Source organism: Ascidia mentula, chromosome 1 (assembly GCF_947561715.1).
Source record: "Ascidia mentula chromosome 1, kaAscMent1.1, whole genome shotgun sequence".
Taxonomy (NCBI): domain Eukaryota; kingdom Metazoa; phylum Chordata; class Ascidiacea; order Phlebobranchia; family Ascidiidae; genus Ascidia; species Ascidia mentula.
Genome location: NC_138566.1, coordinates 5,299,696 through 5,314,831, shown reverse-complemented (window position 1 = coordinate 5,314,831; position 15,136 = coordinate 5,299,696). Strand labels below are relative to the sequence as shown.

At 37.7% G+C, this 15,136-nt stretch overlaps 1 protein-coding gene across 1 annotated transcript; it reads right to left on the bottom strand.

Annotated features, from left to right (window-relative positions):
• Window positions 1-233: 233 nt before the first annotated feature.
• LOC145896266 (uncharacterized) lies at window positions 234-15,128 on the bottom strand. Its single transcript, XM_082985092.1, has 48 exons — window positions 14,812-15,128; window positions 14,462-14,752; window positions 14,174-14,302; window positions 13,574-14,049; window positions 12,943-13,507; window positions 12,686-12,883; window positions 12,315-12,603; window positions 12,001-12,249; window positions 11,204-11,942; window positions 11,049-11,136; window positions 10,815-10,987; window positions 10,607-10,746; window positions 10,409-10,539; window positions 10,121-10,347; window positions 9,883-10,053; window positions 9,537-9,649; window positions 9,044-9,153; window positions 8,892-8,973; window positions 8,411-8,527; window positions 8,045-8,174; window positions 7,875-7,992; window positions 7,520-7,814; window positions 7,268-7,436; window positions 7,132-7,208; window positions 6,959-7,074; window positions 6,694-6,897; window positions 6,239-6,378; window positions 6,060-6,176; window positions 5,872-6,005; window positions 5,697-5,804; window positions 5,374-5,544; window positions 5,156-5,316; window positions 4,939-5,096; window positions 4,729-4,872; window positions 4,575-4,660; window positions 4,389-4,513; window positions 4,068-4,245; window positions 3,848-4,010; window positions 3,534-3,757; window positions 3,189-3,363; window positions 2,979-3,129; window positions 2,668-2,833; window positions 2,418-2,606; window positions 2,166-2,331; window positions 1,837-2,105; window positions 1,597-1,758; window positions 1,182-1,299; window positions 234-961 (listed from the first exon to the last, which is right to left on the bottom strand). Exons 1-48 carry the CDS (start codon window positions 14,997-14,999, stop codon window positions 804-806), a joined length of 9,048 nt encoding a protein of 3,015 aa, XP_082841218.1. The 5' UTR covers window positions 15,000-15,128; the 3' UTR covers window positions 234-803.
• Between the last annotated feature and the right edge of the window lie 8 nt (window positions 15,129-15,136).

Here is a 15,136-nt window from a genome sequence, read left to right as displayed (position 1 = left end):
ATTCTTACGCCTCAAACAAACAATCGGGTATAAGTTGCATTTTTGATCACATTAACAAGTCACAATTTGCCTCTACAAATCACATTTATTGATAATGCGTTGCAATTTTTCCACAGGACGTACAGTGCAATTTTTCCACAGAACGTACAGTGCAATTTTTCCACAGGACGTACAGTGCAATTTTTCTACAGGAATTAAAGTGCAATTTTTTTCCTACATAATAATTTGCCGAAAATTCCTCTTGGTTTACTCAAAAGATTATGAATTGCAGCAGATATTATAAAATGCATTTTACAGATTTTGTAATTTATGAATTTATAAAACTAAATGAGAACTTTACTTTTTTCAGATTACCTAAATCTGGATAATTTTCCAATACAAGCACAACATTTTGCCCACGACTTATTTCTTGGCGACGACTACCAGAGGGATGGTTAGTTAACAAAAATGAATATGCTAAAAAGTTTAAAATTTGCTAGTTAAAAACCAGTTAAAACTTTGCACGCAGGTAACTCGGCCACCTTACGAGGTAACGACTTTATTTTCGTCACTACCTCGTTTGGTCACATGGCCCAAATATGTGGACAAAACTAGCGACATGGAAACGCGGTATAAACTTACCGGTGTCACCAAAAATATTTAGAAAACGATAACTGATGTCACGATGGCAAAATGTAATGAAATATTTTTGTGGCTGGTAAAAAGGAGTCTTGCTATTCTGTACAAGTTTATTACATGATCAGGATCAGGGGGAAACATTTCGTCATTACAGAAATTCCAAAATTGTCAAGTGTAGATATGAATTAGTCGAGCAGCGATTCGGATGCCAATCTGTTTGCTGAAATTTCAAAGTAGAAATCGTCTTCTATTCGAGTTATAATGGATGCTAGTGCATCGACTCGTTTTTCCAATACTTCCATTGGGGTTTCGGTGTTTGTTTTCAAATCCATTGTTTCAACACCTAAGTTTTCAAAAGAAGGAAATAATTTTCTTTCAAACGTACATTCTATATTATTACAGCTGTCAGGCAATTAATTACATATTTTGCTCTGCCTAACATTATTTTAAACATTTAATTATGGTTTTATAGGTGCTAAAGGTTGACCAATAACGACCCAGAAGGTTATTTGCCTCGAGTGGCAATCACTTCTTAAATATAGTGGTATGTCTAATTAACCTACTGGCGCTTTGGGGTAACCACCACCCTGGTATTATCCTAGTCAGAACCTCTTCCAAATGTTTCTTCATATAATCCACAACTTCAAACTCATTATCTGTTGATTGTACTTTCCTCCGCCCCTAGTACCAAAAATATAACAGTATGAACAAAAATAAAACGAGAGGTTTGTCCGCACAAAATGTTCAGCCATATGGCATCGGAAATTTGTAACCTGGTATTATTAGGGCTGGTCGGATTTGTCCGAACAGTAGGTATTTTTCGTACTCGATATATACTGTCTATTTTTTTCATACAGTAGGCATATATTTTTTAAAACCGTCGAGAATATACACGAAAATAAAATTGTACGATTCGGCCGAATCCGAATCTGTTCTGTCTTGGCACATAGTAATTAAATTTTGAAAATATTAGCTTACAGCTTTTATACTTTCGTCGAGAATAACTATAAACATGTTTATGAGCACAATTGTGCAAATTCCAGCGAAGGTTGTGAAGAAAATAGGTCCCAAGAATTTGTCTGCAATCTTTAACTCAGTGAAATCAAATCGTCCAACCAACATGGATATCATTTCTTTACCCTAGAAAATGTTTGCAAAGGTATTTGTGTTTTTTTGTGGTTAAAACTGTTACTTCCCATTTTAAAAACATTTACTTACAGAACGTACGACAGTGCTGTATTGAAATAGCTTCTGTTCAAACCAAATGTAGGCAAGGAAAAGAAAGGCAATAAAATATATTCCGAACATTATAAGAAAGAGGGAGATGTTCTTTGCTGCGTGACACAAGGTATACGAAAGAAGGCGAATACGTCGGTTAAAGGACAAAAGCTGGTTAAACTTTAAGGTGGCTAAAAAAAGTGTGAATGACATGATGTAATGAAACAAGTTTGTCAAAAATGAAATATAGTGAAGGTTGATGAACGTTCCTGCAACAAATTATTTATAACATGAAAATGTTGTTTTGGGGGGTTTACAAAAGAAATCACCTTTTTCAACATTTACAGATATTTTGTCCAACACCATGTTGACGTTGACAGTCCGAATTGCAAACGTTACAACCGCACATAGAGATAATGCTACACTAATACTATCAATTATATTCCAAAAGCAATGAAAAAATTTCCATTTGAGGCGACGAAGCAACTGGAACATCTACACACAAGAAGAACAATGCTCGATTTAAATTTTGACGTGAATATTTTTTGTCGGATGATAGTAAACTGTACTGTTTTACTCACAGTCTTCATTCTATAGACCAAGACCATCACGAAAACAACTTGTATGGCTACTAAAATTGTTCCTTTTCCATCTATAAACTCGTACATTCTGATAGGTCTGATGTATGAAAACCCGAAAAAGGAACCCTCATGGGACTTTTCCAAAAGCAGAATACAGACCGCAAATAAATTGACATTTGCGTTATATGTCTGTATTCGGTTTATACATTAGTTTCATTATATAAGCAAAAATTGTCTAAGTAGTTCTTACAGTAAATTCAATAAACACGGCAGCCGTTCCTCGGTCGATCCAAGTCTTTGTTTTTAATTTGTTCAAAATGTTTTTGCTTTTGTGGGCTGTATTTCCCAGAGTTACGGCATACCCGCCCCCATCGTACCAATTGAGTAACCCTTCGAACGGCATTCCACCAAGGTCGCTAAAAGAAAAATATAAACCACTTATGTCTAGGTGAGGATAAGAACACGATACATAATGTGGTTATGCTGTGTTACTTTTCGACGGTTATGAATACATTTACAGTGAATAATTAGTTAACTTCCGTGCAGGTGTGTAAAACTTACAACATGCTTTGGAATCTCCACGGTCCTGAATTTGTTTCATTCGTGAGTGAGTTATCCTTTGAAAAAGATTTTGTTTCTTGTGTAGCTATGCTATATGTTGCATAGCAATCTTTTATTGATGCTGTAGCAGTACGATTGACCAAACAGGCGCCTATACTGACACAAAAAAGTTTACGTAAATTTTGACTATGCGGGGAATGCTCAGACAACCTTTTATAGTTCGAACTTGTCGTATTCTGGCCGGACCAATCACAAACGTCTCACGGTTGTTTATAAATCTCGTATCCGCCCATGGTATTCTTCTTCCGTTGTACCAGTTGCCGGCATGGAGTCCAGGTACTAACACAGTTTCACTCCATTCCCAAAAATCTTCGACTGTCCTGACCTGAATCGAAAGACGTGCAATCGACCACGAAACCACACAAACAAATACACAATGCCGAACGGCGGTATATATAAGTTAAATGGGCTAAAACTCTGAACAACGGTTTAGCAAATGCTTGTGCTATTTGCGGCCATGTTTTGGGTGCGTTAGGTTTACGGTGATCGCATTACCTCTTGGAAAAGTGGATTTTCCTGTAGAAATATTTGTGAAATCGATCGATGTATCATATGTGAATTCGGGTCTTTTGCAACGTTAATTGAAATCAGCAAAAGTATGACGTACAACAAGTAAGTTCCAACCTCACGGATAGTTTGTACCATGCGCTTATGTTGATCAATTTTGTTTTTGGCCGCTTTTAACTCTGCAGCTGTTAAAGTTTGTTTGCTACTTAAAGCTGCAACAAAAAAAAACATTTTTACATTTTCCAATACTATTACTTCGCAAACGAGTCAACAACTTTACGTCGATTTTCAAGTTTATATACCGTTATCATCATCATCACAAGGAGATTGAGTTATCCATTCCAATTCTTTATTTTGGAAATCTCTTATTTCAATTCCGATTTGTTCTTCCTCTACAATGTTTTCTGCTTTCTCCTTAGCAAACCGATTAACAAGAAAGGACACAACTGTGGCCACGATAATCACCTGAGTGTTTTCAGGTTTATAAAGCAACAAACACCCAACTTTATAAAGCAATATTACCTTCGCCGGTTGAAGTACAAACACAGATTGAAGAAACGAGAATATTATGGAAAGTAGCCAGTTGTTAGACTTACGTGCACCCCACTCGATACTATATATAAAGACAAATGACGCACTGACCATCATCACCGCAAACAGCAGGATCCATGCAATGTACACGAACCAGTGTGGCAATACCCTGTGAAGGAATTCAGCCACATTTCTAATGCGAAGGAAAACGTGAAAATGTATTGTCGTTAAAGGCCGATGCGAGTAAAAATCGTGAACCTTCGCAGTGCTTATTTACGCTTTAATATCTTGTGAAAGCAAAAGTTTACAAACCAGCCTGTTGTTTTTGTTGTTTGCACGTTATTGTTGTTTTCCAAACTTGATTTCGACGGATTTTTAAAAAATGTTGTCAGGTCAGCGTAATTTTCATCCACACTTGGGCGGATCCTCCGAAACATCTGTAAAACAAACCGCAATGATACGACTGCACTATCACACACACCTGATGCACTACCTTACCTGTACTATCAAAACGTTAATCGGAAGAACAATAAATGAAGCTTGTACACTTATCACTAGCTGTTGGACAGTAAAGGTAATAGGTCCTGAAAGTGGTTTTCATCATCACTTTTAACGTTGATTTGTAAAGCTCCAAGCGTTATGAAAACGTTACCAATTTCAATTTTTCCTGTTTGAACGGTATCTTCACCTTTTCCGTAAAACATAGCACTGGTAAGCATAGTTGATAGGAGCAAAGTGAAAGCACACGATAATCGTTGCACTCTTGTGAAGCTGCTTTTCGTAGGTCGTGAAACCACTGCAAATTCGTGAAACAAAGTTCATGACGAGTTTACAAAATTAAACAAGTGCAATAAAAAATCACAAGAAAACCAAAGATGCCCATCGCTAAAGTTCCTCTTAGTTGACGAGCTAAAAAGTTTCTGAAAGCTTGCAATTTTTTCTCCGGCGACAGGAATTAGCCTTTCAACTCGTCCATCTGATTCATCGATGGCAAACCAGTCGTCACATATGAAGTAAAATCTAAAAATAAGTTTAAAATGAACAAAATTTCATTTTTTTTTTAGAAAAGAAGCAACAACCTTTCATTTGTTAGTAAATCAGTAACAGCGATGTGATCAAGGTACCAAGACGCGAGAGAATCTTTGCCGGAATTGTCGTGCCATATTTTCATACAAGTTAGTGTTCCCAAATGGCATTGCGTAGTCAAGAGAAACTTCTTAACACTCCCACGTTCAAAAACCTTATCGGAAAACAATGAATTTCCCCGGAACGGAATCTTTGCATTTGTATGCCTTACAGTGTGCGTTGATTCGGCCAGGGAACGTATTTTCGTATCTGCTTTGTTGCCGCTCAAAACGAAATGCACTTTACTTGCAGTGGCCGCCTTCCTATTCCATCCTGTCTGGACAGTTATTTGATAAAAATACTCGCTGTTAAGTTTGTTATCCAGAAGAAGGGATGTTGACCACTGCAAGATAAAAAAAAATAAAGTGTATTAGCCACTTGTGGTAAAACAAGGTCAATGACAAATTTTATTTTAATCTAAGATCCCACAAGCGGAATCTTAGCAGATCAAATTTTTGCTATGATTCAAAGAAGTAGAGCTATTATGTTAGCTACCTTTTTAATGTCTGTTTTATCTTGATACCGACAAGCCACAAGTCCACCCACGTAGAGAACTAACATTACAATTAATGTCAACAAAACAGCTAAGTTGTCTTTCAGGTTCTGTTAAAAATAACGACAACATAAAGAACACAGTTTTCGGAAAAAAAAATCTTTCACCAAGGTCGACCTTAGTCTTGTCCAAAAGGGTGGCAAAATCAATGTGATTTGGGGCAACTAGAAATCCACTACCAAATGATGTCAGGTGATTACATATACATACTACAAAACGTGTGTTTGTTTTAGAATCCACTTGACATCTTGTAATCAATTAAAAGTTAAATGCCTTGTAGTGCCAAAGATAGTTTATTTGGCCACCAGTAATTTCCCATTTTTCTGTTGTTTCATTCCAAAAGCGACACGACGTTATCAGTGTTTGAATCGAATAACTTAATAAAGTTCGATTTTTTTCTGCGAGAACGTTTCCAACATCATCTAATAAGATGTATTTGCAAATGTAAAAAATTAGCAAAACTCTTTTAGCCCGTATGACGTACCTATTTCATGAATGCCAAACACGTATCGAACACTTTTATCCAACTCAGATCCGTTAATTCGAATACGGTAGGGATTTTCGTTATTGTCAGGAAGTTCCCGAATAAATGAATTGTCGCCTATTGTAGGAAACACATCATACCTGAATGCAAATTTGTACTACGATGTAAATCTGAAAAACCTTTTTGTCGTGCGGACCGTTTCTCCTTTAAACATTGCAGCGTTGTTAACCTTTTGTCACACAACACACTCAAAAATGGCGCATGGATGCGCGGGAACGTTATAGGTGGCAAAGGAGGGTAACTAACTCATATCATGGAACGATATGTATCGACATACCCGGGGTGTGAAAAGTGACGAACAAAAGAAGAAACTTTTGGTAGGTTTGTTATTTCGAGCTTTCAGAGTCAACGTCAACAGCTAAATATTTCAGAAAACATTGATCGTTCATGTCTACCTGCTAGAAGGAGAAAAGTATAGACGGAGGCGTATGTTCCTTTCTAAATCCCCGGGTTTTATTGTCAAAAACACAACTTCTTCTGTGGAAGGCGGTAGAAGCTCGTGGTAGGACATTCCATCCTCACCTGAGGGAGTGAAGTTAAACAGCTGGGGGGCCACCTCCGATAATTTCGCGTCCACCGGCAAAATCAACTTGTAAGTGCTTAAAACAGGACAGATTATTTCAAAACTACAGCAATATTTGTTAACTGATTAGTTGATACTTTTCCGAGTTTCGCTTAGAATCGTTTGACGACTTAAGAGAAAGACTGACCACTGAAGACTGAACATTGTCGGCACTGCCGTCCCATACGTACGGGTTTTTGTCAAACACCAATGTCTGCAACAAAATAAGGAAATAAATTTAAAAAGTTTTAACAAACGCCAAACGTTTCACTTCTGTTTCTACTGTCTCATCAAATGACTGCTGTCCTTCACACTGAATACTTATGCCAACCTCTTGGTCAGCGGAACCTGCACCAAGAAATGACCTATTTATTAAAACTATTCAAAATATAAAATGAACTCCATACTCCCATCTGAAAAGTTCTGGCACAAACTGGATGCTGTGGCGATACTGGAGTGGATTTGAAATCCACGAGTTGCAACATTGACGATTGGTTCTCCTACCACTCTTTGCTGCAAAACTGCATGTGATAAAGTAGACACTGATCTTATTGCTTGTTTTCCTACGAGACGACTCTGCAAAAATACATACTTGATAGGATAGGATAGCAAATGAACGTGATAAGATGTTTTAAAGGCATATCTTTACGTCAGCATACCATATTTCGTTTACTCTCATACAACGCGGATCTTTGACGTTCATTGTTTTGTCTTCGCTCTACTCGTTCTTCTGGTGACAGAAACCGTTCTTCATTATTCAAAATAGCTTTAGCGGGGTGTTCGGCAGCAGGCTGGTGGGAAAAGATTGGGACCTCTACGATACTCTTCGAGGCGTTATAAGTGCCTGTCAACCCAACAAGTTGATCCCGTGCTGCTGTCATAACATTGTCAATGCCATCAACCACCATTGACGCTGTTTCTTCAACATCTTGAAATGGTTTGTGCTTTGCAAGTCTATAACGCAGAGTTAAAAATAATGAGACAACTAGACCAATATTTACGTGTGGTACTTACCTTAGTAACACGTCAGTTTGATGTGATAATGAATTAACGGCAACTTGTTGGATATTAGAATCAACTTCAGACGTAGCATCAGTAAGACTACCGATGGCGCTGGATGATTGCTGGATATCTGTTTTATTAAAACTGTGTTTTAGATGATAAATTTTTATTAGGTCTCCTACCATCTAAATCGCCATCTGAATTGAATCTAGAAGCAACAGCATCAACTAATGTTGACCGAATTGATATTCTTTCCTGCTTGAATATTTCGGTTTCTGTAGACTGTTTAAATGTGGTGTTTCCTTCCTCATTCTACAATAATTTGACACAATTGTTTGTGCAAATGATCATCATCTTGCAATTATCAAAAAAAGGTTTGCATGCGAGGTGATAAAACTGTTTTTTAACTTACTTCAGATTTTCAATAACAAAAGCACGGACGAAATAGGCAAAACAGAACTAGTAAAAGTAATCACACGCATTTTGTGGCCTAGGACGTGAGTGATGACCAAACAGCCTATTCTACAACTGTTAAACGACCATATCACCTCTCTGGCTTGTTGGTTTAATATGGTGGATATTACTGTGGACACTTGGGAAATTTCCTGCGTAGTATCCGAAGTAACGTTTAGTTTGTTGTTTGTAAAAAAATCATTTTCCATGACCTGTGAAATTGCAATCGATGGTAAAGTCGCTCTTCGTAGAATTATAACACTGTCGGCCCAAAAATGTATGCGCGTGCATATGACACACGCACGTTTTAATAAGGTACGCGTACAACATGACGAATTACGACACCAGTGGCCCTAGGTTTTCCACTACACGCCAATAGCAGGCAGCAACCATTGTTTCGAATTGCTTATCATTCACAACTACTTAATTCCCCCCCAAAAAATAGTCAACCTGTTATTTAAGTCTTTATTAAATAATAACCGTAGCAAGATCCGTAAGACGAAAAACGACAAGCAAATAAAATTCTGCCCATAACATTATACGTGAAATAATTTAAAAACGAAAATTTTTTCACACCTGTGATTCGAAGACCTGCACTGTTTTATTAACTGTTGCCGATTCGCCGTATTCATCCAAAATTCTGATTTGCACAAGAATACTGAAATAAATCTTGGTGTTACCATAGTGACAAAACTCATAGTAACAACAAACATTTTGTGGTGGTTTACCGAAAATCGTGCAGTGGTAAGCCTGGGGGTAGAAGCTTTTCAGTTATTGTAGCATTGTTACCAAAAGACAGAAGGGATGGTTTAGATTCAATACTTCGAAAAACATAAACCTATTGCAAACCAGAGAAAATGTTAGGACAGAAAATTCTGTTGTATTCTTTAGTCACTTTCTACGGGGCTCAGAAAAGGTTTTATAGCCAAAGCCAACACGCAATTAACGCAATTATTAGATACTGAGGTGCGCAGTAAATCAGGCGTAAGTTGCATTTCCAGACACGCTGATTACACGGCGAATCTAAAGCGCCGTTTTGTTAGGTCAACTTTAGGACATATAATGATATAAATACACAACAGCTCGCACAATGTTTGTTCAGAAAACTGAAAGGAGAGGAGACGATCGGAATGATGTTTGTTTAAAAAAATTAAAGACCAAACTCTGTAGTCTTTTGTGACAATTTAGCTTGGAGGAAATGTTGTAAGGTAAACTCGTTACCTGATACAATAAAGCAAACTCGTTTTCTGTTATGGGAATGCTTCGATCGACATTCAAACCTTCATCTTTCCAGTTAAGACATGTTACTGTAAATGTGGTGTTCATAGAGATGCCTGAAAATATGGGTTGTTATAATTAAAAGATTTCTATGTAATCATTGTTGAAAGTGGAATATTTTTCGCCGCAACAACTACATACCAACACAAAAAACATTAACCTAATGTACCGTATAGTGCGCTTTCTGAAGTAATTGAATAATATAACTGAAATTAAGTTCCTCAATACTATTTGAGATTTACAACCAGTTGAGTTCTGACTTTAACCACTGTATGTATCTATGCCATACCTTTGATCGGGTAAACATCGCACGAACCACCATACGGTGGCAAATTCGTGATCAACTCTGACTCGCACCAACCAGGAGTAACAAATTGCTTTTTTCCTGTCGCCCTAATTCGGTATTTTCTTCCAGGAAGAAGTGAATGTGGTCGGATTACCAAGTGGTAGTTAGACAAACCTAGAGTTATCAATGTTGGTGAATTTTTACTGTAAGGATGTAGGTATGCTACAATGTTGTAACTTACCGACGGAGGAAAACACCTGCAACTCCGGTACAAAATCAAAGTTTCCCTGAGAACTGTTTTTACGTGGATTTTCATTGTTTATAAACAAAGACCACGTAATTGACAAGTTTGCCGCATACGTCCTCGCTTCAGGGGTTGTTTCATTGAGAAATGGCTTGTAAATAACTTGCAGCGTTAGCGATGTTCTGGTGTTTGTTTTTAGATTGCAATTAAACAGGCATTTAATGCTGCAATAAAATGCATATTTGTTAGAATTATAAAAATACCATAGGCAAATATGGATCGTACCTTAGTGGCGATGGAGACCCCGATGAAATATCAAGGACCTGAAATGTGTATGCAATTCGTTTTGTGAGTAAATCCGTCATCTTTAATCGCATGACGTAACTTTCTCCAATCTCAAATTGCTGTGTATTAACCTGCAACAATGAACATTTTGTTTTATACGAATTTTCTTTCCATGTGTATCTATTTCTAAAATCACACTTTTAGTATTCCGCAGGATTTATTGCTTATCAAGGACAAAGAATCGCAATAGTTGACTGGACCAGAAGGATTAGCGGCATAATACCCAGACGACAGACATGTTTCGTCTGAACCACGATACTCGTATTCCGTAGAATGTTCTAAATAACTGGTTATTTAAGCTTTTTTCTGTGTAAAGAACATATTCTTTACACTGTGTCAGGGTTACCCGGAAAGTAGCAGCGGTGTGTGACATTCACACAAACAAGTTGACCGTATTTAGTTAAGTTCATTTTTTCTTCGTTGAAACGCGGAATGTCTTGCAATGAAATGCTGCAATTGGTGTGGTTTGCGCAATTGTCATTAAGCACCTTCCTCCAGTGCGGATCCGCTGTGATATCACTGTAACATATTTGACACGTTAACAACGTACTATACCTACAAGTTTGACAATAAAGCTTGCCTGTTGTTTATCGAAGAAAATTGAAGCACTAACAACTTTTTTTGACATTTAAGCGCTACTGTTCCGCAATATTGTTTTGAAATCCAATCTGCAATTATCAGAAAAGTACCAGTTTAACCCCAAGAAATTTGTTCATCATACAAGTTGTAAGTTACCCTCTGAAGTTATTTCATTTTCAAATTTATAAAAACTTTCTTCTTCAGAATATTTCCCCCCAGCAATGTGAATGGGACATAACCATATAAATTCGTATCTGCTGATATTGAGGAACCTGAGGTCCGGCGTTCCTTCGTTTGGATCATACGACGAGTAGATTGCATCCATTTCAACAACCTCGCCGTATCCGACAGCTCTACGTACACCGTGATGGATGGATGGAACCAACGGAGGAAGAACTATCTCCACATAAATGCAGTCTGTTGTATTGATACCAATTATGTTTTGCATTGCAACGTTGATGCATATAAGATAAAGGCCAACAGGTAAAAATCTCTCTGGGATTGCAATGGTTTCGGACTTTTTTGTGTATTGCAGACCTTCGACTTGTTTGAACCGTTTTCCTTTGCTAGAAAACCTTTTGGCGTCTGCAGGCAAGTCGCTGTTAGATTCATCAAGATTCATAGCTTGACCGAAAATTGAACTATTTGAAGCTTTGAAATTGAAAACGTGGTAAGCATTCCATGTAATAGAGAAGAGGTTGGTAAGTTTGCAGTTAAGACGGATTGAGGAGTACAAACGAAATTCTACGATACTTGCGATTCTACGGGGCTCAAAGTAGGAGTTTCGTGCGGGTTTTTCAATAACGACGGAAGGAAAGTCGCATAGGATTTCCGTCACTGTGACATGCAAATCAGTGCTTTGGCTCGAAACGTAATTAAATCCCCACGCACGTATCTACAAATATATATTTATTTGTTTTGCTGAAGATGTAATAATAATAATAATAGCATACCTTGTATAGACCAGGCATTTTGTATATATGTGGGACAGCGACGGCCAAGTTCCCAGTTCCATTTTGAATATTTGGGGAATATTCAAAAGCAGAAATATTACTTCCAGCGTATTTTGACAAATCCTCGGTAATCACGTGAAAGGTTTCTTTGTTTATTCGACTATTTTTCAAACATTTGTATGAATTACCAAAAGCTACGTGGGGCGTAAAGTCGCCCGCATCAATTATAAAACACGAATCTGTTCCCATCTGTTGAACAAATTGCATTCCAGTTATATTCCAAGGTTGATTTTATACTATAGCAATACACAAACCTTTTCAACAATAACAGTGATATTTGTTGTTTTGTTAGCTGTCGGAGACTCGAGTATTTTTAGAGTTAAGCCCTCCACAACTTCAAAAACTTCAAATTCAAATTTTTTAACTTGCGAACTTAGAACGTTGATAATTTCCACCTGCACGAGTTTGAGTCCAGGGTTTTCAAATAGCACAAGGAGGGAACTTTTCTCCGCCTCGGTATTATCAGGATCATGAACAATTGAATCCTTCATGGAAAGTTGTGTAGTATCAACATTTGGAAGATACTTTATTTTGACCCCACGCCTAAAAATATACGGAAACTATCCTCACCATTTAAAAGCAAGTAAACCCATTGGCTTATCATTGTGCAAATGGCCACACTTACGTTACATAAGGGTTTGTAGTTATGTCGTGCTCGATTAAATCAGTATACAAGGCACAAGTAACTTGTCCATTCTTTTTTCTAGTGACAATAGTGATGTTTTCGGGCAGAAGTGTCCATGTTATAGTGGGGTTTGTCCCTTGATCAATCGATGTATGTAAAGCCACTGCACGGTTCAGAGGTAAATAAATGGAGCCGTTCCTGCAAAAAAAACTGGTTTTATTGGCAATCCAAATAACCACAAAAAAACAAAACCGAACTTCTCTATCGGGAATTTTCCGTAATATTCATTATACAACTCCGAGCCATAAGAGAAAACATCAATTCCACTGCTTTCATCAATATCAATGAATTGCGCGTGCATACGGGTCCCCTCCACAACGGAATACACATGAATGAGTCGGGGAAAAATTGTTTCGGTATAACCAAGCACGTTTGACACATTCAACGTTACGTCATAGACACCTGGCTTGTGGTATACATGCGAAATTAGCTCGGTTGATCCCCTCAGCAGAGAAGATACCTTCAGTTTTAAAGTGTCATCACCGAAGAGTACTTGGTGATGAACATGGGAGCCAGCTTTTACAGAACTTGAAAAAGTAATGGATTGATTGACAAGAACGTTAATATGAGTTACATGTGTAGCAGCATGCACATAGGCCAACTGCGTTGTGGTGCGGACATCAAGTGATGAACCGTTGATGACTTCTATTACAGGAAAACTGAATGACAAATGAACTGAGCTCACAAGATTGGAAAGAGCCGCATTTATTTGTGTTTGGCCAACATAGCTCGGTCCCAAATGAAACGTAATCGGAAACAAACCTGAAAAATTTTTAAAAAGTGGTAAATATGCTTTTGAGGTGAGTAATACAAATAAAAATTCCCCACCCGTTTCAAAAGAAGCATGCATTTCAAAAAGTAGGTTCTGATTTCCATCTAACCACGTCGCACTGACATTGTTAGCCCAGCCAACAATCCTAGGCGTTGTCATCTTATCCAGCTGGCTTACTAAGCGTGCATTAAGTGTCACACTCCCAGGAGGGAAGGGCACAACATCAACATGGTCCTGCACCAGTTGGAAATTTCCATCAGTCAAGGAATTTTGCACAACGATGCTGTCCTGGCTCAACTCATGGGCTATGCTTCCAAATACGTTTTCAACGTAAAGAGATATGATGTAATTTCCTGGATAATAATATTTGTGCTTGAAAACATGAAAATCTGGTTGGTTTGGCAAAGATCTGGTAACATTTTCTCCGGTAGACACTGTTGCGTTGTCGCCAAAATCAATTAAATACGACGGCAATGATCCATAACTGAGTTCAACCGCAATTATAAGTTCGTCTTGAGCGGCTTTCAAAAATCTGTAATCAAACATAGGTAAAGGTATAATTTTTCTGAAATGAATGTGAAAATCAACAACCTTGCTTTATCAACATATCGTTATTTGCTTTACTTTCTTTCGAAGCGACAAAATAATCATGTTACCTTGAAGACACCAAATAAGTACTGACGTCGTTTAAAGGTAGTCCAATCTGAATTTCGGTGCTGATATTCAGTGAACTAACGTTATTAAAAAGATGCATTGCTATGTAAAAATTTCCGATTGCGGCGAAGCTGCAGAACAAATACAAATTATTTCTCAGTCTATGACGCCTCAGAAAACCTAACTAGTTGAGCAATCAGACGAATATATGAATAATATCTTGAAGAAAAAGCATGAAAAATAACAAAATGAACAGTTTCATAGTCTTTAACGACGTTACACTCCTATACCTGTGACGCAAAACAAACTTTCCTGCATCATAAAATTTCAAGTGATAGGTTTGACATTCAGTTCCATTTTCAAAACAAGCGAACACAAATCCACTAGGAAATGGTGGTTGATGATGGAGCATAATCAAAGACGTTTTTCCTGGTTCCAGTGATGGCTGTACTGTTACTTTCACATTATTTATTGGAATTTCAACCTGCAGACTGGCGCAAGATGTTGCAACGCCAAAAGCATTCATTGCAGACGCACAAATGCTGTAATTCCCGGCCTCAGCAAAAGATAGACACGTTATCCTGTAAACAAATTTTTACAAACCGGTCAAACGATACATAATGCATGAACAAAAACCAACCTGGAAAAACACTCAGACACTCCACAATTTTCCAAAAAGTTTTTGTCACGGTAATTGTTCTGACCAAAATTCCATTTGACTAGAGTATTTGATCCTATTGATGCCTTTTGTTTCAAACAGACATGCTGTTGGCTACGGTAGTATAACTTGTTACTCTCCAACTGTACTTGAAAACCACTGATTGGCATCTCAAATGTAACGTAAGTGACCACCGTGGGAGGCGGCGACGTAATGGAGTTGTCACAAGTGAGCACAACGACGTGCGTGAAAGTGACGCCGTGATCAGGACACACAATTTTTTTGAAGAAACTTTTAGTGTAGACAT

Excerpts from the sequence above, each read along its gene's own strand:
- LOC145896266 (XM_082985092.1), bottom strand. The coding sequence starts at position 14,999 with ATGCCAATCAGTGGTTTTCAAGTACAGTTGGAGAGTAACAAGTTATAC. Across the intron at positions 10,054-10,120 it reads GCAGGTGTTTTCCTCCGTCG|GTTTGTCTAACTACCACTTG; the intron begins GTAAGTTACAAC and ends TGATAACTCTAG. Across the intron at positions 8,974-9,043 it reads TTACCACTGCACGATTTTCG|TATTCTTGTGCAAATCAGAA; the intron begins GTAAACCACCAC and ends GATTTATTTCAG.